General features: G+C 42.7%; 15 protein-coding genes across 15 annotated transcripts; 7 read left to right on the plus strand and 8 right to left on the minus strand. All coding sequences in view use genetic code 12, as the record gives it.

Annotated features, from left to right (window-relative positions):
- Positions 1-64: 64 nt before the first annotated feature.
- On the plus strand, positions 65-601 carry PGUG_05846 (acylglycerol lipase; the record flags this gene model as incomplete). The annotated part of the gene is made up of 1 exon (XM_001482033.1): positions 65-601. The coding sequence occupies one exon, from the start codon at positions 65-67 to the stop codon at positions 599-601; it is 537 nt and encodes a 178-aa protein (XP_001482083.2).
- Positions 602-666: 65 nt separating this feature from the next.
- On the plus strand, positions 667-2913 carry PDC2 (Pdc2p; the record flags this gene model as incomplete). The annotated part of the gene is made up of 1 exon (XM_001482034.1): positions 667-2913. The coding sequence occupies one exon, from the start codon at positions 667-669 to the stop codon at positions 2911-2913; it is 2247 nt and encodes a 748-aa protein (XP_001482084.2).
- Positions 2914-3028: 115 nt separating this feature from the next.
- Positions 3029-3241, minus strand: PET100 (Pet100p; the record flags this gene model as incomplete). The annotated part of the gene is made up of 1 exon (XM_001482035.1): positions 3029-3241. The coding sequence occupies one exon, from the start codon at positions 3239-3241 to the stop codon at positions 3029-3031; it is 213 nt and encodes a 70-aa protein (XP_001482085.2).
- A 241-nt stretch (positions 3242-3482) lies between these two features.
- PGUG_05849 (uncharacterized protein) lies at positions 3483-4193 on the plus strand (the record flags this gene model as incomplete). Its single annotated transcript, XM_001482036.1, has 1 exon — positions 3483-4193. The coding sequence occupies one exon, from the start codon at positions 3483-3485 to the stop codon at positions 4191-4193; it is 711 nt and encodes a 236-aa protein (XP_001482086.2).
- A 15-nt stretch (positions 4194-4208) lies between these two features.
- VPS41 (Vps41p) lies at positions 4209-7088 on the minus strand (the record flags this gene model as incomplete). Its single annotated transcript, XM_001482037.1, has 1 exon — positions 4209-7088. The coding sequence occupies one exon, from the start codon at positions 7086-7088 to the stop codon at positions 4209-4211; it is 2880 nt and encodes a 959-aa protein (XP_001482087.2).
- Positions 7089-7399: 311 nt separating this feature from the next.
- PGUG_05851 (TFIIH complex subunit) lies at positions 7400-7609 on the plus strand (the record flags this gene model as incomplete). Its single annotated transcript, XM_001482038.1, has 1 exon — positions 7400-7609. The coding sequence occupies one exon, from the start codon at positions 7400-7402 to the stop codon at positions 7607-7609; it is 210 nt and encodes a 69-aa protein (XP_001482088.1).
- Positions 7610-7626: 17 nt separating this feature from the next.
- SEC34 (Golgi transport complex subunit) lies at positions 7627-10086 on the minus strand (the record flags this gene model as incomplete). Its single annotated transcript, XM_001482039.1, has 1 exon — positions 7627-10086. The coding sequence occupies one exon, from the start codon at positions 10084-10086 to the stop codon at positions 7627-7629; it is 2460 nt and encodes an 819-aa protein (XP_001482089.2).
- A 257-nt stretch (positions 10087-10343) lies between these two features.
- Positions 10344-11846, plus strand: PGUG_05853 (uncharacterized protein; the record flags this gene model as incomplete). Its single annotated transcript, XM_001482040.1, has 1 exon — positions 10344-11846. One exon carries the CDS (start codon positions 10344-10346, stop codon positions 11844-11846), a length of 1503 nt encoding a protein of 500 aa, XP_001482090.2.
- A 1068-nt stretch (positions 11847-12914) lies between these two features.
- On the minus strand, positions 12915-13499 carry PGUG_05854 (uncharacterized protein; the record flags this gene model as incomplete). The annotated part of the gene is made up of 1 exon (XM_001482041.1): positions 12915-13499. The coding sequence occupies one exon, from the start codon at positions 13497-13499 to the stop codon at positions 12915-12917; it is 585 nt and encodes a 194-aa protein (XP_001482091.2).
- A 3166-nt stretch (positions 13500-16665) lies between these two features.
- Positions 16666-18225, plus strand: PGUG_05855 (cytochrome P450; the record flags this gene model as incomplete). The annotated part of the gene is made up of 1 exon (XM_001482042.1): positions 16666-18225. The coding sequence occupies one exon, from the start codon at positions 16666-16668 to the stop codon at positions 18223-18225; it is 1560 nt and encodes a 519-aa protein (XP_001482092.1).
- Positions 18226-18354: 129 nt separating this feature from the next.
- On the plus strand, positions 18355-19428 carry PGUG_05856 (uncharacterized protein; the record flags this gene model as incomplete). Its single annotated transcript, XM_001482043.1, has 1 exon — positions 18355-19428. The coding sequence occupies one exon, from the start codon at positions 18355-18357 to the stop codon at positions 19426-19428; it is 1074 nt and encodes a 357-aa protein (XP_001482093.2).
- Positions 19429-20087: 659 nt separating this feature from the next.
- Positions 20088-20984, minus strand: PGUG_05857 (uncharacterized protein; the record flags this gene model as incomplete). The annotated part of the gene is made up of 1 exon (XM_001482044.1): positions 20088-20984. The coding sequence occupies one exon, from the start codon at positions 20982-20984 to the stop codon at positions 20088-20090; it is 897 nt and encodes a 298-aa protein (XP_001482094.2).
- A 117-nt stretch (positions 20985-21101) lies between these two features.
- PGUG_05858 (uncharacterized protein) lies at positions 21102-21566 on the minus strand (the record flags this gene model as incomplete). Its single annotated transcript, XM_001482045.1, has 1 exon — positions 21102-21566. The coding sequence occupies one exon, from the start codon at positions 21564-21566 to the stop codon at positions 21102-21104; it is 465 nt and encodes a 154-aa protein (XP_001482095.2).
- A 591-nt stretch (positions 21567-22157) lies between these two features.
- On the minus strand, positions 22158-23777 carry PGUG_05859 (sugar porter family MFS transporter; the record flags this gene model as incomplete). The annotated part of the gene is made up of 1 exon (XM_001482046.1): positions 22158-23777. The coding sequence occupies one exon, from the start codon at positions 23775-23777 to the stop codon at positions 22158-22160; it is 1620 nt and encodes a 539-aa protein (XP_001482096.1).
- A 1242-nt stretch (positions 23778-25019) lies between these two features.
- PGUG_05860 (sugar porter family MFS transporter) lies at positions 25020-26636 on the minus strand (the record flags this gene model as incomplete). Its single annotated transcript, XM_001482047.1, has 1 exon — positions 25020-26636. One exon carries the CDS (start codon positions 26634-26636, stop codon positions 25020-25022), a length of 1617 nt encoding a protein of 538 aa, XP_001482097.1.
- Between the last annotated feature and the right edge of the window lie 87 nt (positions 26637-26723).

Consider the following 26723-nt stretch of genomic DNA (forward strand, 5'->3'; position numbering starts at 1 on the left):
ATAAAACGTAGCTTGGGAACAGAGAACCAATAAAACAGAGAAATTTTTCTTGTTGGGCCACTCTATGGGAGGCGGGATTGTGTTGAACTATGGAATTAGAGGTAAATACAAGGAACATATCAAGGGCATTGTGGCTTGTGCACCTTTGGTGTCCTTGCACCCTAAAACCAGACCCAATTTTGTTGTTCAAAAATTGTCTCCTCTTCTCGCCAAGTTCTTGCCTCGGGTCCAGATTGATACCAAGCTTAATTACGACTATGTCACTTCAAACGAGAGGTGGAAAAACTACATCAAGCAGCTGGACAAAAAATTGATCGGTTCTTTGAGACAACTCTATGATATGTTCCAAAGAGGTGAAGCGTTGGAGAAGCCCGACTACGTTCGCAAGTTCGATCCAGATATCTCGTTGTTGGTGGTACATGGTGACCGCGATTACATAAATGATATTGAGGGCACCAAGAAATTTTTTGGTTTATTGTCCAACAATATCGACAAGAAATTTGTGCCCATCAAGGGCGGAAGACACTCGTTGTTCATTGAGCGTGAGGAGATTCACGAGCCTGTCTTGAAGGAAGTGTTGGAGTTTTTACGGGCCCATTGAGGACGGATCACGGAAGTACTTATTTATGCTAGTGCCTCGCACTGCCCAATAAATGGTCTAGACTGATGCTAGCAACTTGCTTTCATCATCTTCTTTTTTGTTTTCTTTCTTTCTCCTTATCTTCTTTTTTCGCTCTTTTTGTTCCCCGTTCCCCCGATCGCTATATCTTATCTTCTCCACACACTCTCAACTTTTTCAGCCGCGAACCTTTCAGTTACATGGGATTTACCGTAAAGCAGAAGATAGACATATGTCTTAAGTCGGACGCCAACCCCCAGCTAACACAAGCTGAGCTTGCCCAGTGGGCCCAGAAGGAGTTTTCCACGTTGCATCAGCCATCCCAGACAACAATTTCTCGAATATTGAGTTCCAAGAACGAACTCATTGCATCCAAAGAAACCCAATTTCTGCTAGTACGACGGAAAAAACTGCAAAATCCCCTTCTTCGGTCGATTCTCTCTGAGTGGATCACTCAGTGTATTTGGGAGGGTATTCCCATAACGACGCCTGTAATTCAGCTGACAGCTCTGTCGATTTGGACTCGGCTTCCGCCTCAAGAGAAAGACGGGAATGGCATTTTCAACCACAAGTGGTGCTACGAGTTCATAAAGAAGCTCGACATCAACATTACGGGAACAAAGGACGAAATTAATGCCAATGAGGGCCACAAACTCAACAAGGTATGGATGATGGATGAGAAGGTGGACTTGAAGAGGTACTTGAGGGACATCATAAAAGCTGAAAATTACTCACCAAGAGACATTTTCACCATCGATGAGTTCCAATTGTTCTACACGTTGCCTCTAGACCAGATATTTGACGTTTCTTCAGTCGATAAAGGGCTTCGGCAATCGGCCGCTTCCACTGAAAAATCACTCACAATTATGCTTGGCTGTAATGTCGATGGATCTGAAAAACTTCCACCGCTCATAGTAGGTAGCCATGAATCGTTCGATGCTTCGTGTGCTTCCGACCCAAATTTCAAGATGGCCCATGCCGCTTCTACGCCCAAGTTACTCAGAAACAAAATCTTGGAAGTTTACAACATTTACTACAACTCCAACACCAACAAGTGGATCACCTCCAGTATGTTCTACGACTACCTTTTGACCCTAGACCACAAAATAGCCAGCTTGCAACCCCAGCGCAAGATTCTCATTGTTCTAGACGACTCTTCGTCGCACCGGATTATCAACCTCAAGTTTGACCACATTCGCTTGTGCTTCCTCAAGAACAACAATAACCACAATAACCCCTACAGTTCTCTGTACAGCGGCGTGAAATTCGACTATCTCCCAATGAGCTACGGCATCATACAAGAATTCAAGATCTTGTATCGAATTCAGCAGTACTTGGAAATGATCCGACTCCAGGCCAGACGCTCTGAAAAATCTACCTCGGATAGTTTCTACGGTAACTCAGAACTAGACAAAAGCGAGGCACCCCAATTGCCTGTGGGAACCCTCGAAGTGCTCTCGGAGTCCGACTACCAGATACCCACCATCAAAGTGATCGAGTGGATATGGCGATCGTGGAACTCGATTTCCAAAGAAAAGATTTTCAATTCTTGGAAAAGAACATACTTGCTTGACTTGAAGAACGACTGGGTAGCGCCTGCTCACGTTGACGTCGCCCGGACCATTGTCGCCGAACACCAGGGACGGTCTCAAGACTCCAACGACCGCTCGTACTACAAGTTGCAAGAAATCATGAGCCACTTGAATGTGGTGATTCCATGGGAAATCGACGACCTTTTGGGTCTTGTGAACGAAAGGGCCAAAATGACTTTGAGTTACGTTTCTATCGAGGAGATTATAGGGAGCTGTCTTCTGGAGGGTTACCATAATGATAAGCGAAAAGATAGCACCTGGCTCACCGATACGCAAATTGCCAATAGCGAAATCCAAAATCCATTCAATCGTCTCAATGGCACTTTGAGTCCCAATCTGGTGCTTGACAACGGAGTTGAATCGCTTCTTGAGGGCCTAGGAGTTTCTGGAGAAAGCAACAATTCCAACACCATCGATGCCTTGTTCGCGATGGACGTTGATGCGACGAAGTCACAAATGGCAGCACCACAACTAGAGGACAAGACAGATGGTGCTCCAGCGCCTAAGCGACAGCATTTGGATGAGTGGTCAACTGGCTGGACCCCGAATCTAGACATGGGAGTAAATGCTATTGAACTGGGTACGAGAGGTGAATTAAAGTACTCGTTGCAAACAATCCTCCAGGCTAATCTCGGTCTTTCTGAAACTACCACTAACGAGCTTAAGCGCCAGCTTGAACAGGTATCTCAAGCTGAGCAGTGACATTGTAAATAGATCATAGAATGCATTCATTATCCGTATTAACATTGTACTATATACTAGTTTTCGTCTTTTATCTTTTGTCTCTTTTTATCTCTTCCTTCGTACTTGATTCTATTTACAGTTTGTCCTCTTCATCCTCTTCCACCAATCCCAACTCTCTTGCTTTGGCTTCGAGTCGCTGTCTCTTTTCCAACCTTGCTCTTCGAATTCTGGCCACTTCTGCCTTGATTTCGTGGGGTTCTTTGGGAACCTGGTTCAAGGTGGCGGGATCGGGCCAGAATCCCGGCATGTTAAACTTGCGATCACTGTCCAAACCGGCCCAGTACATGATACAGATGGGAGTCAAAAGGTAAAAACCAAACTATGTTAGTACAAAAACAACAGCCACAAACACAAAACACTTACCTTAGTGGTTTCAAGCTGTGTCCTCGTGATGCCACCAATAAATTTGGAATATCGGGACATCGTCTTTGATTAGTGGTTCAGAAAGAAAAAGTCGCACTGAATAATTTGAGATTGGTGAAATTTGAGATCTTCTCCACACAACACAAATCGCTCACAACGCCGGTATGAGCTCCCAATACACAGCCATAGAGTCTGATGTGCCTCAAGCACAGCCGGCGGGCGCTACAGGACCCATGGACAATCAGATGGGTGGTGAACCGAATTCTGGCCAAATAAATAGTGATCCTAGCTCATGGACATGGATACAAAGACTCAAACAACTGTCTCATCCCGTGGCATTGCTCTTCTATATAGGATTCAGAATACTCCCTATAGAGATCTACATCTTTGGGAACTTCTTTATTGGGTTCATTACCAAGAAAAATCGGTTCATATTGCATTTCATCGTCCTTGTCCTTTTGATATCGGGCGATTTCTGGAACTTGAAAAATGTTGCTGGTCGCTTGTTGGTAGGCTTGAGGTGGTGGAACGAAGTCAATTTCATTGAACTGTCGTCGACGGGCGAATTTGAAAACGTGTGGGTGTTTGAGTCGGCAGACCCTTCTCGGTACATTAATCCAATCGACTCAAAAGTGTTTTGGACCCTCTTGTATGGCCAGCCTGTAGCGTGGATTGTCTTGGGTATTTTGGCGGTGTTAAAATTCGAATTTTTGTATCTCATTTTGATTTTGATTGCAATCTTCTTGTCGTTCACAAACGCTTTAGCATTCACGAAATGCGACAAGTTCGGTAAGGCAAACAACTTGGCTACAGGTTTCCTCTCCAGAGCATCTGGAACCATATTATCCCGGCTCAATCCTTTTGCTAGTCGCTAGAATCTATATAATGCTTTATGTCTTTGCCCTTAACGATTCAAGATGCCTGATCTTGTTTGCGAGATCCGAATAGACGCTGGTTTCCTCTTCGGCTGTCTTCAACTGTCCCTTTGGTTCCATGCTTTCAACCAATATTGTCTCGAACCGCTGGAAAAGCTCCGTGTATTCATCAACGTCAACCTGGATACCTTTGAGTTTGAGGGTTCGAAGCTGTTTGGAAACGTCTTCAGACTTGTTGTAAATTATTCGAAGAATGAGTTGGTTGAGGATGACGTTGAGATCGTTATTGTAGGAGATCTTGGTAACAGACTCTTTGAGACCCTCTATCTCCACATCGCGAGGCATTTTTTCCAATATCAAAATGGGATCATAGAACATGTACGACTGTTCGTCGGCATGCTCAATAAGTGCTTTGATGAAAGCAGGTTTCTCCATTGAATACTCTAGCAAAATATCCCATGCTTCCTTATCATTCTGGTGCTTCGCAAAGTTTATAGCCTTCTCTGGGTCGTCCAATTTGTTGATTATCAACATTAATGCTTTTTTGGTCTCGCCCACTTTTCCCCACAAATAAACCGATTCTTCAACAAAATCATTATCTTCGCAGAGCTGGATGGCTTTCTGGATGTCGTAGGAGCTGTGCTTGGTAAGGAAGGGAAGAAGTTTCTTGCGATCATATTGCGCAAATAACTGTAACCTGTCGTTCTGAAACGGTACCGTGAGATAGTCGTCGACAACTTCAAGTCGTTCCAAATAAAACAAGTTGATGAAATCCAAATGGTGCTTGGTCATCATCTCGGTCAAAACCTGTGGAGGCAATTCGTGTCGACTTTCAACGAGAATATCAATTGTGTCTTGAAGCTCCACCTCAAGGTCGCTTATAGGGGTGTTTTCTATCTCATCGTCCTTCAAAGAAAGACTGATATAGTAGGGAAGGCTGTCGACGAAAGATGCTATCAAGTGATGATCATGGAGAAACCTGACCAAGTTGCGGTCTCTTAAATGGGCCAAATGGGGTACTGCTTTTTGAGGCTGAGCGGCTCTAACATACAAGTCAGCTAGACATCTTCGAAGTTTATCGTCATCTTCGGCCTCGAGCGAAGACTCCATTGTCAGGGTTATGGCCTCGAAAGTAAATAGAGAGATATCCCATTTACTGATGATATTATAGAACACCGTCTGCGATTTGTTCTTTAACCAGTACTCCAATATTTCGTCAAACAATGTTTGTGGAAGATTTAACTGAGGAAGTGTTGGAATAATCAGAGTTAGCTCTTCAACATGGCCAGACTTTAAAAATATCGTAGCCCAGATTTCCCACTGGCGAATAATTTCCTTTATCAATTCATCGTCACCCTTCAGAGCAACTGACTGGTCTGTACGTAAAGTGCTCTTCGTATCAATTGCAGGCATCTGCGATTCATCCACATGTAGAATTGTCAGCAAGAAGTTCGCAGCCTCTTTCCAGTCATTTCTCTTGATCAAAGTATCCACATAAGAAGTTCCCAAATTGAGTCTTTTAATGGGAGTTAATAAATGCTGACTTAGTTTCCAGGCCTCCAAGTAATCTTCTCGCGAAATATACCATTCCAATCGGTCGTTGAGTTGTACTTCTTTTGCAATGACAGCATCCTTGGCGCTCATGATATAGTAGGTAGCGCCAGTATTGCCGATATGAGTTCCGAGTGAGTAATCGTTCAATCCGAGATTTTTGATATAACGAAGGCCAATTTCCTCCTCGAAATCAATCTCTCCATTAGCCAAATCAACTATTTTCAAGTCGGGGTCTTGGAACTCCAACTTATCTTCGACTGAGATGGGCGGTTCGTAGCTTAGTACAAGCAATTTGTCGTCCTTAAACGACGAGATACCTGCCACAAGGAAATCAAACTGGTGCACATGCTCGACATTTATATGCTTTTCTGGGACAGAACGAAAAGACATGGCGGATGACATTATTCTGTTCTGAGCAGAAGATGAGGCAGCTCCGGTCAGAGCACCATTATTGGAGCTGGTAGAACCACTCTGGATCTTGATAGACCACACATGGTACGCCCATGCTATGAGAATCCGGTCGGTTTCTGGAAAATGTATGCGGGGCCAGTAGAGGTCGCCGCGAGGAGCACCATCGGGTCTATAAATTGTCTTGATGATATTTCGATGGTAGGTGTCAAAGAACGAGATTCCCATGTCATTCATCCACACTATAATTTCCCCTACTTTTTTGAATGCCACTATGGGGCTATCTCCCAGGTAAAGAATGGTATCCGACCTTTTTCCAAGCCAGTTTCTTGAAGAGTGGATCACTTTTCCACTCATGCCGCCAGAGTAAAAAGATTTTGTCACCGAGTATTTTCGGTCAATTGCCACTGCGTGAACAGGTCTTTTAAAGTCGAAACCAAATGTTTCATTAGAATCCACTGTGGAAGTCACCACTACACTTCCATCCATTGACGCTGAAATAACATGGGTTCCATCGGTATCCAAAGCTAGAACCGATGCACTGTGTGCCTTGTACGTTCTTACCATTGTAAAGTCGGGTTTGCACACATGCACAAGGCCTGAATGAGTGGCAAATACAAACAAGCTTTCGTGGAACAAGCTACATGAAACAGGTTCTCGGTCCAAAAAGTTACGAGGAAGCGAATTGAGTCGCGAGTATAAGAATACAGGAGGCGAGTCGGCAGACGCTACCGAAGATGAGTCTGAGTCTGTATTTTCCGAGTCTTGAGTTATATTTTGAGATTCGTTCAAATCGTTGTTTTGGGGTTGGTGGTCTTTTTCCGAGCCTATCTCGTCCTTGAAAGAATTCTGGTCATCCTGGGTATGCAAGCTATCTGATTCTGCCTTAACTGTGCTTTCAGCGTCGTCTGTTCCGCCAGCGGAGTCACTCATGTGTTAGACAAGAATACGTGATGATAGATTAATGTTCTGTGCGCGCAACGGTTTGGCTGCGATAGCGGTGCGAGTCCAGTGGTCGCACAGGGTCGCAGTAGTGTCTCTGACCGCTCGCTATTTTTTCGCACCGCTAATCGCACTAGGAGTGTCGCTAGCGGCTCGCTATTTTTCGCGCACTGGAAACTCATCTTATCCAAACATTATAAACTTAACACCAATACTTTACTGCGGGACTAGATTCAGCATCAAAATAACGAGACTCCGATTTTTTGTTCTTTAAACTACTTTTCTTCATTCTTCACTTAATCATGCCCAGAGCAGTGGCGGGTACGTTGGTCCAGTGTGATCCTTCCATCAAAGCACTCATCTTGCAAATTGACTTATCGAGACCAGGTATCTTGGTAGAAGAGTTAAGTGATACGCATTTGCTCATCAATAGCAGCGATATTCAATATGTCAAGAACGAGTTGAACAGACTACTTTCCAAAAATATCTACAATCCATTTGATGATGCATGATCTACATCCACGATGTATTACTCGTTCCCTTCCTCAATATTCAAGTCGTTTTCGATCTGCTCGAGAAGCTTTTCGTCCACTTGTCCCAGCTCCAGTTCTTTGTCATATAGGTTTGCTACCAAGTCGGTGAGAAATCCAACCAATGTGTCCGGCTCCATAACTTCGGTCATATCCAGCCGAAGCTTGTCGCTAGCAGAAGCGTCTAGATCCGCCAGCGTCACTATCTGTTCCAATCGATGGTAATACTCGGTATATGTCGTCAATAGCACCGATTCCATATTTTCCATGAGGTACTTTGTGACGTTGGAATCGGAGAATGAAAGCTGGATGTCCCGATAGTAGCGAGGGATTTCCGTGAGAAGCAAGTCCCTGAAGTCTGACGTTGCTTTTAGTGGAGTTTTGACTGCATCTTGTGCCAAAATGGGTTTCGATATCTGCTTGACACATTGTCCAATGAAGTCTTGAACGGCATTATTCAACTCACTATCGATTTCATATTTGGCATCGATCATGTTGTTAACCACTCGTGGTGCTGAGCGCCTGGCAAGCTCAATAAAGCCACCCAGTTTGGTGTAGTTTACCATGAAATCGCCATGGCGAACTTGATTGAGGATTTCACTTAAACCGCTGGTAAAATCCAATGCTGTTTCTGTTCGAACATGCTGGATGTCGAAATTGTTAAGCTGGTGCTGGACAAGCATGAGGTTTTTCAAGTAGTATAGCTTGGCATCGAGACTTCCTAAATGCGATTCTGCAAGTTTGTATCCACTTGTCTGGAGAATTTGTATGCAGCTGTGAACAATGTAGTGTGCTAGGTCGTCAAACACCGCCAGGTTTATCAAGTCGTAGATGCTCGAAAGTACAGTCAATGCTTTTCCCACTGGCAAGTACATTTGTGGAAAGAGATTGACTTCATCGTCCTGGTGGGTGACATTTACCTTTGTCGAGCCAATTTGCAAGTCCTTGGGACGGGGCTTATAGTTGATGATGTTGTCGTCGACGAACCGCTGAACTCTGAAAATTAATCTTGACTGAACATCTGCAACAATTGGTTCGAAAAGCTGTCCATAATCAATTGGGACATCAGAGCTGATCGACCCAACAGTTGAACCGACCACGGAACCCACTACAGAGCCACCCATACTTCCTTCTGGGTCTTCAAACTCGTAGTATTTTTGGAGTAACGTCATCAACAGGCAGAGCTCTGAGATTGAAACGGCACGAATTATGCGATCACGAAGCGTATCGTAAAGAGGTTCTAATAAATCTTTATACCATTCATAGAGCTGGCCCTCATAGTGATGTGCCACAGGCAGGGAAGCACTTCCAGAAAAGTATTGACAGAAAAGTCCATGTTCTCTCTCGATGACCCGCTTGAAGAAAGATATATTGTTCTGGCATAATTGCACCAAATCTTTTTCTCCCGTGTACTTTTTTGATAATGTTTCGACATTCTGGTTGATGTAGGAAGCAACGAGATTGGACCTCACTCTGAAATATTGGGACAGAACGTCGGACAAAAGACCTTCGTATTCTGGATGCGTTTTGTATCTCTTTTCAATTTCCACAATCAAGTTGTGGAACGAATAAAATTCTCCATTGTGACGGTTGGCATGGTTCTTGAAGTCGCTGTAGACCGTTACTTCCATCAGCGAAGTTTCAGTCTTTGTCGACTCAGATAAAGCAGCCGTGGACTTTATATCTTCAATCAAGTAGTTGCGAATCAACGTGAGAGCCCTAGTCATACACTGTCTGAATCTGGCTCGATATGTGTCTATATCCTTGTAGTTTGGGTGCGTGTCCACAAACTCGATACAAGAATCCAACTTTGCCATAGCTTCTTTGAACAGTCTTTTCTTCACCAAATTGATCCCAGGACTACTGAGCACCTTTGTTATCCACTCAGAAGCCTCGAAAACCAGAAGTGCTTCTGAAATTTCGCTGGAGGTCTCCTCGGCTCTTTTTTGCTCTTCCAAGAGACGCTGGGACTGCTTTGCAAAATCACTGGTGTCTCGGTCCACCTTATTGTACTGGTCTACAAGTCGATCAAGAACAGCCAAAATCGCGTCTGTGTCGCGGATCAAGTCCTCAATGGCCTCACTGTTGAGCTGGCAGTTATGCTGGAAGTTTAGAGCCAGATCGATCGGCAACTGGCCGATATTTTCGATATCCTCATTTGTCAAGATCGAGTTATATGTATAAGTATCGATGTAACCCGACCACAATTGGTTGTATTCGGCACTGCTGAACGGGTAGAGCACATGATCGCGTCTTTCAGCTGTTCCGATCTTGTTTTTTTCATTATTTTGGTTGTTTTTCAATTTCACATCGTCGACCGATTTTGACCGTGGACGACTAGAGCTCACCAGCGGTGGAGCCAACAGAGAGATCAGTCCCAAATCAAGTTTTCCATCATTGAAGGACGGTATATCCGAGGCTATACGCTTGACAAGCGACTTACTTCGGTCTCGTCCCATGTGGAGTGCTCGGTGGTGTGTTGAAGATTCCTGTATTTTGGTGGTTTATGCAGGTATGCAGGAAGTCACTTGTATGGTGACTCAGGCTATATTACAGGAAATAGATATATTGGTTCAAATAGTTCAATATGTTTTCAATGCTTAATTGGTTTTTTAGGAGTCTGTTTATTTAGCGGAGTAGTCCTTTTTTATTTAATGCTTTTCCTGTTTGCACCCGTGCACCACACGCGTATACTGAATAATTCTCCAGCCTATTTATGGACGATCCACGCGATGAGCCCAAAAACGAAAACGAGGTGATTTTGACCGACAGTTCCGACGACGAGCTAGCGGACCTTGAAAAGGAGTATGCGGTGAAGCGGCAAAAGCTTCTTGAACTGAAGAAAGAAAAGGCGAAACAGGCCAAAATCGACGAGGAAAGGCGACGAAAAACGGCAAAAAATGGACTAACCCAAAGTCCCAATGGGTACATGTCCGGCCCTGGTGGTCATCTGACAAACCAATTGAGCAATCTGGAGACAATTCCCACAAAAAAAAACGAAATTCAAAACAAAAGTATCGCTCGAATGGTTGCAAAAGAGAATAAACCGGTTTCAACCGGAAGCTTTGCGGCTGGACTTGAACGTGCTGGAGGTGGAGGTGACCAAGGACCCGAGTTAGCCACACGAAAGTTTGAATTTTTGAACATTCCACCGCCACTAGATATTGATGTGGGTGAAAATGATCGAGATGAAGTTTCTGGATTTCGACTTCGCAAGCGGTATATAAGTCCAGACGCATTACAGACGTTATTGGCAGACACGAAGGTGCTACGGATCGAAAAGTTACTAGCAAAAGTGTGTCCTCCGTCCTTTTATGAGCCAGCGTACGCTAATTGGTGTCTAGTGGGGTTGATACTAGAAAAGCTGGAGCCTATTGCAAGCGGAAATACTGCAAGCGCCCCAAAGAAAGGCAGTGGAAAATACATAAAAATCTCCGTTGGTAATTTTGCCCATTCTGTACGGGTGATGTTATTTGGAGCTGCGCTTGACCGGTGGTGGAAACTCCGAGTAGGAGATATTGTGTGCATACTTAACCCCAATGTTAATCGATGGCTGCACAAATCGAAAACCGGGTTCAATCTCGCACTCAACACAGCAGTAGATTCCATTCTCGAGATTGGACTGTGCCGAGATTTTGGAAAATGTTCGTTTGAAAATGGCTGCAACACCATGATCGATACCGCCCAAGGAACACTATGTGGATACCACCAAGACATCCATTTCCGCAAATACGCTTCCAAACGCATGGAACTCAACGGGAGCGTCCTGTCTCGTCGTCCACTGGACCGTCCGCTGGACCGCAAGCCACAAACTTTTGTCCCATATTCACAGGCTAACGAACGCACCACAACGTTTGCGGCAGCGCCTGGTATCGATCGCACCCAGTACACCGATCCCCAGGAATTGAGTCGCCGCAACAAGGCAGCGCGCGTAGCAGCACTCGCCAAAAGAGGGAGTCTGCGGCTGGTGAATACCCACGGAAAAGCCGTGCAACCTTTCACAAGCGCAGCATTGAAGAATATAGGCTATGATCCTGTGCCACGAAAATCGGCTCAGCAGGGTAAGCACGTGCAACAGCTGCTTCATGCCATAACGTCGCAGATCAAGACTCGGCTGCTTCGACGAGAGCCCAAAAAGCGTTCACAGCCTGCCCAGTCTGCCCAGTCTGCTCAGCCGGTAGCGGATTACAGCTCTGATTCATCGATAGAGATCGAGTAAGATTGTGCGCGCGGCTAATGCTGCGAATAGGCGCTGCGAATAACGGTTAGATAAGCTAACAATGAATCCGGCGGAGAATGGCAAAACAGATTGGAAACTAATGTTGGGCGAAACCAATGTTGGGCGAAACCAATGCTGGAACAAATACTGGAACAAATCCTGGAACAATTACTGGACAAATACTGGAACATGTCAATGAGTTTATTATAATCAAGTTTATTTTGCAACCGCGAGAAACTTCCCTTTTCAAACTAAATTTTGGATAAGACATACAAGGAAAGAAGATAGATGAGTATCTTGATTGCTGATGTTCTTACAGATTTGTTCACATGGTTCTATTTGACTTCCAGTAACACGGGTGCTAGAATTCTGACTATGCGGCTAAGCAAATCATGGCACACTGTGTACAATTTTTTTCATATCAATCTCGCCAAAATTTTCTGCTATTCGATTTCGTACGCCAAACGTGCTGATGTCGCTTCTGCTCATTGTTAAATCCGTTGAAAGCTGTAATCAGTTTGCATCGTTGAGTTTAATTTTACAAAATTGAAAATTGACTAGCCATATATTGAGGCTATTTTGACTTAGTCTTAGGAGATACCTTTCACAACTCGAATCAGGTCCTTGCAAGGAATCTCGATTGATATAGCGTATCAGTCGCATTTGCAATTCGTACCTGTAGTAAACTTTTGCAGCAAACCGCAAATTGCAGTCTCATTATAATTAAAGAGCTTTTCAACTTGAATTCATTCCAGCGTCGTTCCAAGACAATATTATCTTTACGCTACAATAAACTTTTCGAAAGTAATTTATGGAATCAATAGACCGAAGTACGAGGTATTGATGCTTGTATGCATTCTGGATCTCGTATATTTGTGTCAATATGCATTTCGATGCACTAAATAACCATTGCAAATTGCATCGATGTGCATTGAGTGTAAAAGCAAAATAATAAGTTTCCTTCAGTAACACGCTACATATCATCGCCAAGACAAATTTTAATAAGCAAATGATTCGATAAAATACACTTTTCGTATCAATGCATTAATATGAACTCTAAGTCTTACACTAATTCGCTTGAAGAGCACCGCTATCCACATCGTAAACTACTTGCATGTCACTGGGCAAACAAGTACCATAACAAATCGAGTGGGAACTGATTCTGAGGTGACCATCATACTTTCCGTCTTTATTCAATTGAACACAAAAAGTTTCTCTTAACCATTGGCCATCCTCAAGCTTCAACACTTTATCAATTGCACTTATGATGGTCTCCGATCTCTCGTGATGATCACTGTCTATTCTGGCATCCCAGAACTTGTAATGAACTGCCCCAATACTGCCACATTGGTCGTGGCCATTCAACCCGAGGTATTGCTGCATGCGAGCACTCAGTTCTTTCATCAGATGCACCATATTCATTTTGAATTCTGATAAAGTTTGAAACTCTCCCTGAGGGTTTGAAATCTGAAATCTTTCACGTTTAGTACCATAAAACCAAGCAAAGCTGAAAATAACGAAACAATTCAAACCTAAGACAATCAATGAAATACTTTTCTGAGCATAATAATTGGTCGTTCGGTTCTTGAGGAAAGCTCCCAAGCGTCTTTGTAACCAGACAATTGCTATCAAAAATAATGCTTCTGAGATCATTTAAATGATCTCGCGGTATTTGACCCAAATTATAGATGGTCAGATACCGACGTAAGCCCGCACCTCAATTTTCAACCGCATATAGTGCCGCACCATTAATAACTCCGAATAGATACGGATTCTAGCAATTTGGAATGGCAATGGGACTTTTTATTTTCCAAGAAATCTTCTGCATCTGCTTGGATAAGTTAAGGTATGGTATCCTCGTTGAGTATTAATGAATGCAAAGTCCAATAAAAATTGTATTCGTATTTAACCCACATTCAATAAGGCAAGAATAGTCGAGGTTGGCGTATTCATGCGTCCGAGGCATATTATCAATGCAGTAAGCATGCATATTTATTGATAGGGGTGAGATACCGACTATTTAGTTGATGCACAAGTTGCATTACTTTACGGTGTTCAAGTCACCACATATCATTGGTTAGGAAGGTACGAGCTTCCAGGAAAGTAAAGAGATATTCAATCACGTAGTTTCCGTTCCACAATGCCTGTTAGATTTGACAGAAATATTGAGGATGCACTGTGCATTTGGTTTTTTTTTTATTGCACGCGACAGCTCGGCATCTCCCCCGATAATATTTCGTATGTCACTCGTGGTAACTTTACCCGAAGTGCGAAACCGGCAACTAGTCTGTTGCAAGGTGCGAATAACCCTCTACTAAACGTATACTTGTACTCTCTCATTGACGATGTGGGTAACTGGCGACAAAAGCTACCTGCGCCCTTGAACACATATTTCGAGCATTACAGGAGGAGAGCTACAAGGTGACTTAACGGACTTATTAATTCTGCCATGCATGTATATGCCAGGTTTACTTTTTGATTAATTACCAACATGCATAGAGAACGGCACTGGTCTCTGAGCGACTATAAAAGGCGACAACTGAAGACTAAGGAAGTACCGATTTTTATTTTTCTAAAGAATTCGATTGCTGGCTTGTTTTGAAAAGAAGAATTTAAGATTCAAATCACCAGTGCAGTATTTCTTGTTCTACATTTCCTGCTTCTACTAACTCGGGTACAAGCTCTTTTGAACGAAACCCTAGTGGACAGTGTGGGTAATGTTATAACTGATGCTGTAATTGGAATCAACTTGGATTTATTCGAGTCGTAACTCGAAGGATCAACAACAAAACGCGAAGATTCTTCCTGGTATTCGATTTCGACTTACAATGGATCAGTGGTGAATAACAACTTGAGAAAAGGGTTGATATTCATGCTTGTGTGGCGTGGGTAACTGGATTCAGTCAATGTCTTGAAATGAATAATGGATTTTTTACCGATATCTGGGAGATAGCAGCTTGTATGAAGCGACGCGCAGGCTGGAACGATTGCAACCTGCACTGTGGACAAATCGGGTCAGTTCATTACAAGTACTGGAATGCTGGCGGCGATTGTGATACGACAGCGCAGGTTAAGACTATAGCCAGCGCAATTGATGCTGTCTTCAAGAATGAAAGTGGTAAATGGTTGTGCAACACTTACTGTATTACTATGCGCCATGGCGGCACTTGGACCGGACATCTCAAAATAAGCCCCATATCTGTATGTGCTGGGGGCTGCCTGCAATATAACATACTGAGATGTTACGATGCTGGTTGCGGGAGCTTAGAGGGTAGCCACCACTGTCAAGGCAATTGACCCATGAATAGATCCATACAGTGTATACATCTTGAGTATCAATATTCGAAAGTGAGTAGTTGACGATCATTCTAGTGTTATCAATGATCTTTGATCGACGACTATTCCGCCAAAAAGACTCTTTGACTGAGAGTCAGAATAACACTTCGGAGAGAGTATTTCTTATCTCGATTTGCACGGAATATTATGCCTCTTCGCACAAGTTCATTTTTGGCTGGTTGTGAATCGATTCACACCTATTAAGATTTCGCTTGACAAATGCGCAGATTAAGCTTTTCGCAGCCAACCTCAGATCGTAAAAATATGCAACATTCACCGATCATCGAATTCTTGCCATATAACACATTGCTCGAATTACTCAAACTCGTCTTAATATCCATGCTCCGCTGAATTCACTGGGCAATTTTTACGGCGCTTGCATAGAATTTCTGTGTATGATTATGTCCCTTGAGTGATCCCAGTTCAGCATTGTTTCGAGATAATAATTGCAACCTTTCACCAGTTTATATGTGGAACTGACTTTTTCTGAATATCAGTAAATGACTTTTGAGCGTTATATTTGTTTCATCTGCTAGTTTGTCACTTTCAGACCACATCACAAGCTATCACAGGCCAACCTTGATTGCGCAATAGTTGCGCAGTATCGATCGCACCCATACACCGTTCCCCACAAATGAATACCCACGGAAAAGCCGTTTCTTTCACAAGCGCATCCTGTAGCGGAACCCAAGCTCCGATTTCATTCTAGATGCACGTCGCGTAACAGCGGGAAATACGCCCTGGTGCCGATTTGAACGATAAGTGAACAATGGCGCAACGGCGGAGCGACACACGGAAATGTGGAAGTGATGTTGGGCTATCACAAATTTAGATCACATGCTAGAGTCACGTATTGGATTGTATTGGATTGGACAGCATGCATTGGAAAGGATACCTGAACGGATATTAAGCAGGTCACGTTAAACAAAACAATTGCCACGATGGATTGTGATTTGCAACCGAATCAAAAGGTGAAATTCATAAAAACTTCTCGAGACAGAATTAAAAGGACGGTCCACACATGTGGCTAGAGGATTATACGTGTATTTTACATGTATTTTGCATGTCTTTACACGGATTTCTTTGGTATATTTTTGGTATCTTTGGTATCTTGGTATCTCTTACATGTTACTGTTTACATCGCTAAGCGAATGTGGCACTCCGGAACTCAAGCAACACCCGTTCCGAATTGACACACATGCCCCAAATTTAGGCCCATGGATCATGTGCGGCCAGTAGCATGTGATGGTGGATCGCCTGCCCAATGAGGGCACAAGCAATACCATCTGCAGGACGCTGACCCCGGAGTGGGGACGCCGTGCAGTAATATGTGCTTGTGTGCCGGATTTGCGGCTGCCCCCTCCGGATGCCCTATTATGTCATCTGGCCATTTTCACATGTGGAGGGGAAGTGGGCAGCACCGGAGTCCTCACCTATAAAGATAGGATTGCGTCAAGGTAGGTTTTGATACAACACTTTTGTCATGTCAGAACTTTTGGATTCCATTCAACCTTATTTGACCAAATGGTACGTGGTGATCTCGGCTCTTTTGGTGTCGTTCTTTATTGCCCACAAGATTTCCGTCGCCAGATTTAAGGCCACCCACAATTGTGCTGCTTCGCCTGAATACTACAAAGTAAACTGGTTCTCGCTTCCTCTTCTTTATCGTCTTATTCAGGTCAAAAGAGAGGGACGCCTTTTGGACTTTGCCCAGAAAATTTATGACGATGTAAAGGCATTGACCTTTGTCATCAAAATTGTTGGTGTTCCCGTAATTATCACCAGAGACCCTGAAAATATGAAAGCCGTTTTAGCTACCCAATTTAATGATTTTGCCTTGGGAACCAGACACGCTCACTTTAAGCCTTTGTTGGGAGATGGTATCTTCACTCTTGATGGTAATGGATGGAAACAATCAAGATCAATGTTGAGACCTCAATTCTCCAGAGAACAAGTTGCCCATGTCCAGGCTTTGGAGCCACACTTGCAGAGATTGGCGAAGCACATCAGACTCGCTGACGGGGAAACCATCAACATTCAAGACTTGTTCTTCAAGTTGACTGTCGACACTGCCACCGAGTTTTTGTTTGGACAATCCGTGTACAGCTTAAAGGATGCTGCTATCAACGACCCTCCCACTGAGGACTTTGATGGTAGAAGCAGCTTTGCTAACTCGTTCAACACCGCCCAGACTTATTTGGGTACCCGTGCTTACTTGCAAATGTTCTACTTTATTGTCAACAACTCTGACTTCCGAAAGTGTTGCAACCAAGTGCACGATTTCACTAGATTCTACGTCCAAAAGGGCTTGGACATGACTCCAGAAGAACTTGAAAAGAAGAGTGAGAATGGCTATGTCTTCCTTTACGAATTGGTCAAACAAACTAGGGACCCAAAGGTTTTGCAAGATCAATTGTTGAACATTTTGTTAGCTGGTAGAGATACCACTGCTGGCTTGTTGTCATTCACCTTCTTCGAGTTGGCCAGACACCCTAGGGTGTTCAACAAGTTGAAGGAGGAGATCTACGAAGCATTTGGAAAGGGAGATGATGCTCGGGTTTCAGAAATCACATTTGAGTCCTTGAAAAAGTGTGAGTACTTGAAATGGGTCATGAACGAAATGTTGAGATTGTACCCATCTGTGCCCGTCAACTTTAGAGTTGCTACCAAGAGGACAACGTTGCCTCGTGGAGGTGGACCAGACGGTAATTCTCCTATCTACGTTGGTAAAGGAACCACAGTGGCCTACTCGGTGTACTCCACTCACAGAATGGAAGAGTACTACGGTAAGGATGCTGATGAGTTTAAACCAGAAAGATGGGCCGAATCTCGTAAATTGGGATGGGCTTACGTTCCTTTTAACGGTGGTCCAAGAATCTGTTTGGGTCAGCAGTTTGCCTTGACTGAAGCTTCCTACATTGTAACTAGATTGTTGCAGATGTTTGACAAGTTGGAGCTCCATGACGACAGACCTTACCCACCGGCTAAGTCGGTCCATTTGACCATGTGTCACCAAGATGGTGTCTACGTTAGTTTGTCATAAATTTATAATGAGTAGCTCGGCTACGCGATATGGCTAGATTTTATTTTTGTATGCAACAGAATTGGTGATTTATATAGAACAGGTTAACAAAGAGATTTGAAAGCTATAACAAAAAATTTTGAGACTTCAATGCCCTCACCTAGGTCTTTGTTTCATGTCATCGCACCCCGCACATTTTTCACCCAATCTCATCGCTACAATTTGATGCTGACCGACAAAAAAATAAAATTAGACCTGTCGATAATGCAAATCTGTACCCATTCTGGCAGTTTCCACGCCGACGAGTCGTTGGCTGTTTATATGGTGAAACTTTTACCTGCCTATAAAGACTGCAAGTTGGTTAGACTGAGAAACCCAGAGGACTGGGAAGCGAGCGATTTGGTTATAGATGTGGGAGGAAAGTACGATGGAACCAAATACTTTGATCATCACCAGCGTGAGTTTTCCGAGACTTTCTCTGCCAATTACAAGACAAAATTATCTTCTGCTGGGCTCATTTATAAGCATTTTGGAAAACAGATCATCGAGGAAGTTTGTCAAAGCACCAAGGAGAACACCGAATTGTTGTACGAGAAAGTGTACAAGGAGTTTATCGAGGCATTGGACGCCAACGACAACGGAATCAACAACTACTCAAAGGAAGCCGAAGCAGAAAAAAATTTCAACGACAGAAATATTACCCTTCCAGCTATAGTTCTGAAACTCAATCCTTCGTGGAACGAAAACCCAACCGATGCTGATTTTGACGCAGCATTCCAAAGAAGCAGTGCTCTCATGGGCGAGGTTTTCGTCAACTTGCTCAAGGGCTATGGAAACTCGTGGCTTCCCGCTCGCACCATAGTGGAGTCTGGTTTTGACTCAAGATTCGACGTTGATAAGTCTGGGAAAATCCTCAAACTCGAGCAGTTCTGCCCATGGAAAGAACATTTGTACGCCATAGAAAAGGAAAAGTCGGCCCAGGGACAAATTGAGTTTGTTCTCTTCCAGGACTCGTCGTCCAAATGGAGGGTTTCTACTGTATCGGTGACATCCACATCTTTTGAGTTCAGAAAAGGATTGCTTGAACCATGGAGAGGCCTTCGAGACGAGGAATTGAGCGAAAAGGCTGGTGTTCCTGGTTGTATTTTTGTTCATGCTGCTGGCTTTATTGGCGGAGCCAATACTTATGAGGGTGTGCTCAAGCTTGCGCAGTTGTCGTTGTAGACAAGCAGGTTTGTGTAGAAGCAAACCGAACTTCAGATTGGAGAGCTCATTTAGCTAGGCTAGTCTGAATAAATTTGTAAGCCTGATAAACTAGGCTTGAAACTTAAGGCTCGAAACTTAAGGCTTGGAACTTAAGGCTTGAAACTGGAAACCTTTAATAGTCATAAAGGTTGGTTGTGTTGACCAGCTTCGTATCCTACTATTCCTTGAAAAAATGAATGTATAGCTTTAGTTTGGTGGACTTTCTTGACACTTTTAGCAGTAGAACTACAAAGCTCTGGAGCTATTAGTGGAATACGGAAACATAAATTTTCAGGGACAAATCTGGCTTGCTACCTAAATTCAAACTTAGGGGACTCGCGGTATTCCACTTTGAAATGCTTAGCATAAGCTGAAAATAACTTGACTATTCCTATATTTCGAAGGTCTGTATTGAAATCTCGAAATGGCTGCGAATTTCGATAAAGTCCAGCGGCCTGCATACTATCAAAGTATACCGATTATGTTAAGTATTCATATGTATATTAATAGAAACAGGAAAGAAGTCTATTTTAATTTCCGTCTTCTCCTCTATCAATTTTATAGTATTTATAGTTTCATAGTTAATTTTGTCATAATCTGGTCATAATGTGGAAGACAATTATTGGCTGCAAATTCCACTAATTGTCACACTGAGTTTTGATTTGTAAATGTTTGAGTTTCCCTTTCTTATCCAATTTAAGCACGTACCAGATACAAACACACAAAAAAGCCTCCACGGCAAAAAATGCCATGGCACACTGGTACCCGTTTTTATAATGAGGTGCCTCGCTAGCTGGATAGATCAATAATGCGACCCAGGCTTGAAAAGCAAACCCAACTGCTTGGGTAACACCAATTACGATAGTTCTCTGCTCGGCTGATTCGCTAATCACTTCGTTGAGCCAAGTTAGAACCAAAGTTACAAAACCCATTTCGGCGGAAAGAATGAACCATCCTGCGAATTCAGCTTTGGTATTTTTCACTGTCAGTTTTTCACATATTAGTAGGATCAAAGATCCTAGAAATCCAAAGAAAGCATATCCTAGTGTGAATGGTAATCTTTTTCCCGTTAGATCTGAGGAAATAGAAAAAATTATCATAACCACTATCTGAAGTGCGTAAGAAGCAGTAGGAATGATATTCAATAACCGAACATTATGAGAATATCTTGAGATTGACTTGAGCCACAAATTCAAAAATGTGGACAAGTTGATCGAAATTTCATGAAATACAACAACAGCAGTGAAAAGGTACAAGGGCCACAGAGATACAATGTTCTTTATTGTTTCAAGATTGAGATTTTTGTAGGAGGCTCTTTTCACACTTTTCATTCTTTCGACACATTTAGCTTTTTCCTGTGGATTTAACCAGAATGCCCTGCTATCGTCTGGTGTATCTGGTACAGCAAGAAATCCGTAAATTGCTACAGGAATTCCAATAATTCCGTCAAAGACAAATAACCATCTCCACGCTGCTAGTCCTGCTTTATGGTTCATGTTTGCAAATAATGCTGCTTGCAAATACCCCAGGAACATTTGGGCACCGGAGGAAGAAATTTGAATCAATGTGACTTTGAAACCAAGAGAGGTGGTATACCAGTTTCCTAGTAAAGTTATAAATGCTGGATAAGCTGCCGCTTCGAAAAAACCCACTTAAAATCGAAGTCCATATAATGTGTGAACTGACTCAACTTTACATATACCAATGGTGACAACAGACCAAGCTATTTCTAGCAGAGGCAAGAGAATTGAAGCTCTGACCTTACATAGTGCAACTTGAGCCGGAATAACTCCTAGAATGTATCCTACAAGCCACCAAGTTTGTAAGTAGTTATACTGGTTACCCTGAAAATTGAGGTCCTCTTTTAGACCACTAACATAGGCATTTCTGATATTCATTTGGCTTAGATTCTTGATGAAATAACTAACACAAATATAGGTTAGTATGAAGAAGTCAATTTTCAAGGCTAGTATCTTATCGTGCTTATTGCTGGAATCGAAATTGAATAATTTGTCCCATTTACTAGGCTTGAAGGAACTGGGTTCATCTGTGGTGGATCCATAGTCTGCACTGGGGGAAGTCAATACGGCTTCAATGTCATCGTTTTTGTCTGACATAGGCCTTTGAAGATTTTTACTGAAAATTAAGTTATCATACTACTACCAAGGTACATGAGCAAAATTTGCAACTTAAAAAAATGAACTGAAATTTTATTTCGATGGATTGAAATTGAATGAGGGACTGTAGTAGTGCTCAATCTAGGATATTCAACATTCCGTCTTATTTTCTAGAGATAAAAATGTAAATAATATTGGAAGCCTAAAAGGAATATGGTGAGGCTAACGTCCAATTTGGGACTTGAATAAAAAAAAAGGAACAAATGATACTCTTCTTCATAAAAGGTCAATGGTAAAGCGATAACAATCCATGGTAATTGAAGATACCAGAGCTTTCTTTAAACCTATTATTTTATACAATTACTTCGATTGCAAAATCACAAGCATAAGAAATCAACTTTCAGTAATCTTCATTTTCTAATTTCACTATTCATAAGGCATAACGACCAGCCATGAGCTGTTTTGATCAGGCTACTTTTGGCTCCTTTACACTTTCCACTGTCATTTTTTACTTTTTCATTTTTTCATTTTGTCATTTTTCACTTCGTCCTCTGGCCACATTGGATTTTCTCATAGACTTCTTTCTATTTTTTATACCTGCGACTTCTCGTCATCCGATTGTTCCCTAGAATTCACGTTCTCCACATGTTCGGCATTGATCTTTTCCGCAAGTTCGTGGTCCGACAACAAAGGAACATGAGGTTGCCAGTTGGTGGTTTTCCAAGCTGGAATTTTTTCTTCCCAAATTTGAGCAATTTCTTCCAAGCGCTTCCCCTTGGTTTCTGGGAAGAAGAAGAACACATGGATGAACATACATGCGCAGAAAGTGGCATAAATACAGTATGTCTTCCAGGTGATATTTTTAAACGAAGATGGTGTGAACATGGCGAGCGCAAAATTGAAAATCCAATTTGAAGCAGTTGACACAGCGGCTCCTCTCTGTCTCGATTGTGAGTCTCCCCAGACTTCAGAGCAGTATAACCAGATACCAACTCCCCAGGAAAATCCGAACGATGCTACGAAAAGGTAGCAGCATGCAATGACACCTTTTGCAGCCGATTTGTGATTGTCAGGAATTTTAATTTTGACAGTATCACTGAGATCGTACGGGACAGAGTACCTGGCCAAGATCCCTGCCACTGCAAACTGCCAGGTCATCATGGAAGCTGCTCCGACAAGTAAAATTTTTCTTCTTCCAAATTTGTCCAAAAAGAATAATGAGACAAATGTAACAACGACAAAGATAACGTACTGAATTGTCGATGATACCAACACTCCATTTCCACCGTAGCCAGCCATTTCGAAAATGTAAACGATATAGTACATCATGACATTCATTCCGGTCAATTGTTGCCAGATTTGAGCGAACATGGCTGTGATGGTTCTGGGAAGATATTTTTTCGAAAACAAGTCAGCATAGGTAAAGGCTTTGGCATTCTCGTCAACCATCAATTGGTCTTTTATTTCCGAAATTTCAATCAAAACATCGGGATTTTCTCGATCTCCCTTCGCCTGAATTTTGGCTACGATGATTTCGGCTTCGTCCCAGTGACCTTGTTTGGCCAACCATCTAGGAGATTCTGGAATAAAGAAGACACCAATACACATGAGGAGTCCAGGAATGATCTGGAGTGCCCAGGCTAACCTGAAAGCTGCCGCAGTCTTAATATGAGAAGTTCCGTAACTTATGAAGAACATAATCATGATACCGAGGGTGACAGATAATTGAAAAATTCCACCAATTCTTCCTCTAATTTTTCTAGGTGCCATCTCGGAGCCATATACGGGAGCCACAGACGACCCGAAACCAACCCCAAATCCAGATATAATCCGACCAATAATCAATTGAGCTCGGTTCTGCGAAGACGCTTGGATGGCTGCTCCTATCATCCAAAACCACGAACAAGTTAGTAAGGAAGCTCGTCTTCCAAATGGCTCAGACACAAACGCAGAAGCAATTGACCCGAAAAATGAACCCAAAGCCATGGCAGATGTGATAAATCCTTGAATCACTGCTGAAGGTGTATCGAAATAATTCACGTATGCTGGTAAACTGACAAATGCTGACATTGAAGAAATATCAAAGCCGAACATCATACCCGCAATGCACGAGATTATAGAAATGATATATGGATTGTAGATATTGGGAGTTTTGTCAAGAAAGCTTCTAAACTTCAAGGCCGGAGCCACTAGTTTGTCCTCGTAAGCCATAGCAAAAAAAAGAAAAATAAGTTAAACTTGTGAAATGGAATGCATAGTTATAGGGAATTGATTGCAATTTATAATCATGGCATCAATTCCGGCCTCCTTTGACCACGTACGAATAAAAAAAAACCAAGCAATGTGTGCGGCGAAATGTAAAAGATCTCCGATCATAATGCAAGTTGCAACACCTTCAAACCCAAACGGCAGTATATCCGAGAGAATTAGCAAAGCAACACCGGTAAGATCTCCCGATTGGGCAATCGTAGAAAAAAAGAATTCCCCTCCCCCACTTTCCGGTTTTATTTCCGGGGATTTATCCGGGGTGACGTGCAGCTTTACCCCAGACCCCAGTTGCGCTGTGGGGCATACTGCAACCCTTGTCACAAGTGTGGGGTTACATCGTTCTATTCGAACCACCGGAATTTGAACCGCATTTCGGACCCGCAATTCGGAGTCGAGATTGATTCAATTCACGATTATTTATTGCGGATTTACTTGCTTAAAAATGGCAGGAAATCATCCTCAGCCTTAATATGAGAGTTTCCGCGTTAGGTTCCTCTGCCGTGTTTAACAGGCACCGCATTGCATAGTGGGGTTAAGGGGTCCTCGACTTTCATTTCGGGTCTATTGTTCCGAATGAGGAATTGTTCCCGGAAGTTGTAAAGTTAGAAAGGTGGCCTTATCTTGGTCGAGGCTGATAGACCGGACTGTAGTGTCGGCATTGTTTCACATATATCACAAAATTGAAAATTGGCTTGAAACGGTCACCTTTGCTATGCTTTTCATTTGGCTGCGAAAACGTAAAATTAGATTGAAATATTTGCTGGTAGTATAATTCACGGAAATACTTTGTAGAAAAACTATAAATTGAAGATCTGCTACCAATAATGTCCTAAATTGAATTTTATATGTGGTATTCTAGTGAATTTGTCACAGTGATTGCAATAAGGAGATAAGAGTCGCATATAGGAAATTGAGCATAAATGCATTTCGCTTTGATTGTAGTGAAAGCTCTTGAATAGGCCCTGTATTGGTTGAAGAGGAACCAAATTAGATGAAATGTCAAACTCTCAAATTTGAGTACTACATTTTTATCATATTATGTGCGCCTGCTGCATTTGACAATGGCTGCGAAATTCTTTCAAAATTCACAATCGTTCAAATTTGAAGTTTTCATTCGTCAAGCTTTTCTACATAAAATAAAGTGTATTTGTATCACGCAGGCATAAAGTATTACAAGAATTAAAATTAGACAGTTGGCTTTTCCTCCGATGATTGCGATTGAAGCATGTTTTCGTCGTGCTTGGTGCTCATCTTCTCGGCAAGCTCGTGGTCCGACAACAAAGGAACGTGTGGTTGCCACTTGGAAGTCTTCCAAGCTGGGACCTTTTCTTCCCAAATTTGAGCAATTTCTTCCAAACGCTTACCCTTGGTTTCTGGGAAGAAGAAGAACACATGGATGAACATACATCCACAGAAAGTGGCATAGATACAGTATGTCTTCCAGGTGATGTTCTTGAAAGAAGATGGAGTGAACATACCAATGGCAAAGTTGAAAATCCAGTTGGCAGCGGTAGCAACAGCAGCTCCTCTTTGTCTCGATTGAGAGTCTCCCCAAACTTCAGAACAGTAAACCCAGATACCAACACCCCAGGTGGAAGCGAACGAAGCAACGAAAAGATAACAACATGCAATCACACCTTTAGCAGCAGATTTGTGCTTGTCAGGAATGGTAATTTTGACAGTGTCATTGAGGTCGTAAGGCTCAGAGTAAGTAGCCAAAATACCAGCCACACCAAATTGCCAAGCCATCATAGCAGCGGCACCAAATAACAACATCTTTCTTCTACCAACTCTGTCCAACAAGTACAAAGATGGAATGGTGACAACGGTGTTAATGATGTACTGGATAAGAGAAGGAATCAAGTTGGTGTCTCCCTCGTAACCAGCCATTTGGAAAATGTAGACAATGTAGTACATCATGACGTTCATACCGGTCAATTGTTGCCAGATTTGAGCAGAGATGGCGGTGATGGTTCTTGGAAGGTATTTCTTGGAAAACAAGTCGGCGTAGGTGAAAGCCTTGGCGTGCTCATCGAGCAACAATTGTTCCTTGATTTCGGAGATTTCAATCAACACATCGGGGTCTTCTCTGTTTCCCTTGGCTTGGATGTTGGCGACGATGATTTCGGCTTCCTCCCAGTATCCTTGTTTAGCCAACCATCTAGGAGACTCAGGAATGAAGAAACATCCCAAAAGCAAGAAAAGACCAGGAACAATCTGGACACCCCAGGGGATTCTAAATGAGCCCACAGCATCGATTTTGGAGCATCCGTAACCAATGAGGAACATGATGAAGATACCAAGAGTGACGGAGAATTGGAAGAATCCTCCAATGGTACCTCTGATCTTTCTTGGAGCCATTTCAGATCCGTAAACTGGAGCAACAGAAGATCCGAAACCAACACCAAAACCAGAAATGATACGACCAATGATCAATTGGGCAACATTCTGAGATGAACATTGGATAGCAGCACCAACACACCAGAGGAAACCACAAATGAGCAAAGAAGCTCTTCTTCCGAAAGGTTCAGAAACGAATGACGAAAGAAGAGAACCAAAAAATGAACCCAAAGACATAGCAGCAGTAATGAAACCCTGTAAATCAGACTTGGGGCTGTGGAAGAAGTTCAAGTATGGTGTTTGACCCACAAAAACCGACATCGATGAAATATCGAAACCAAACATGGCACCTGAAATACAGGAGATGGATGCAATAACATAAACATTGTATGTGTTTGGAGTCCTGTCGATGAAGTTTCTAAACTTCAAGGCCGGAGCCACTAATTTGTCTTCGTAACCCATGGAATTTAATGAAGAAAAAAAGAGCAAGGGACCCAGCTATTTTATAGTAAGAGGAACGGCCGGAGCCGAAGTAGGAAAAAATTTTTG

Source organism: Meyerozyma guilliermondii, genomic scaffold (genome assembly GCF_000149425.1).
Source record: "Meyerozyma guilliermondii ATCC 6260 scaffold_8 genomic scaffold, whole genome shotgun sequence".
Classification (NCBI taxonomy): Eukaryota; Fungi; Ascomycota; class Pichiomycetes; order Serinales; family Debaryomycetaceae; genus Meyerozyma; species Meyerozyma guilliermondii.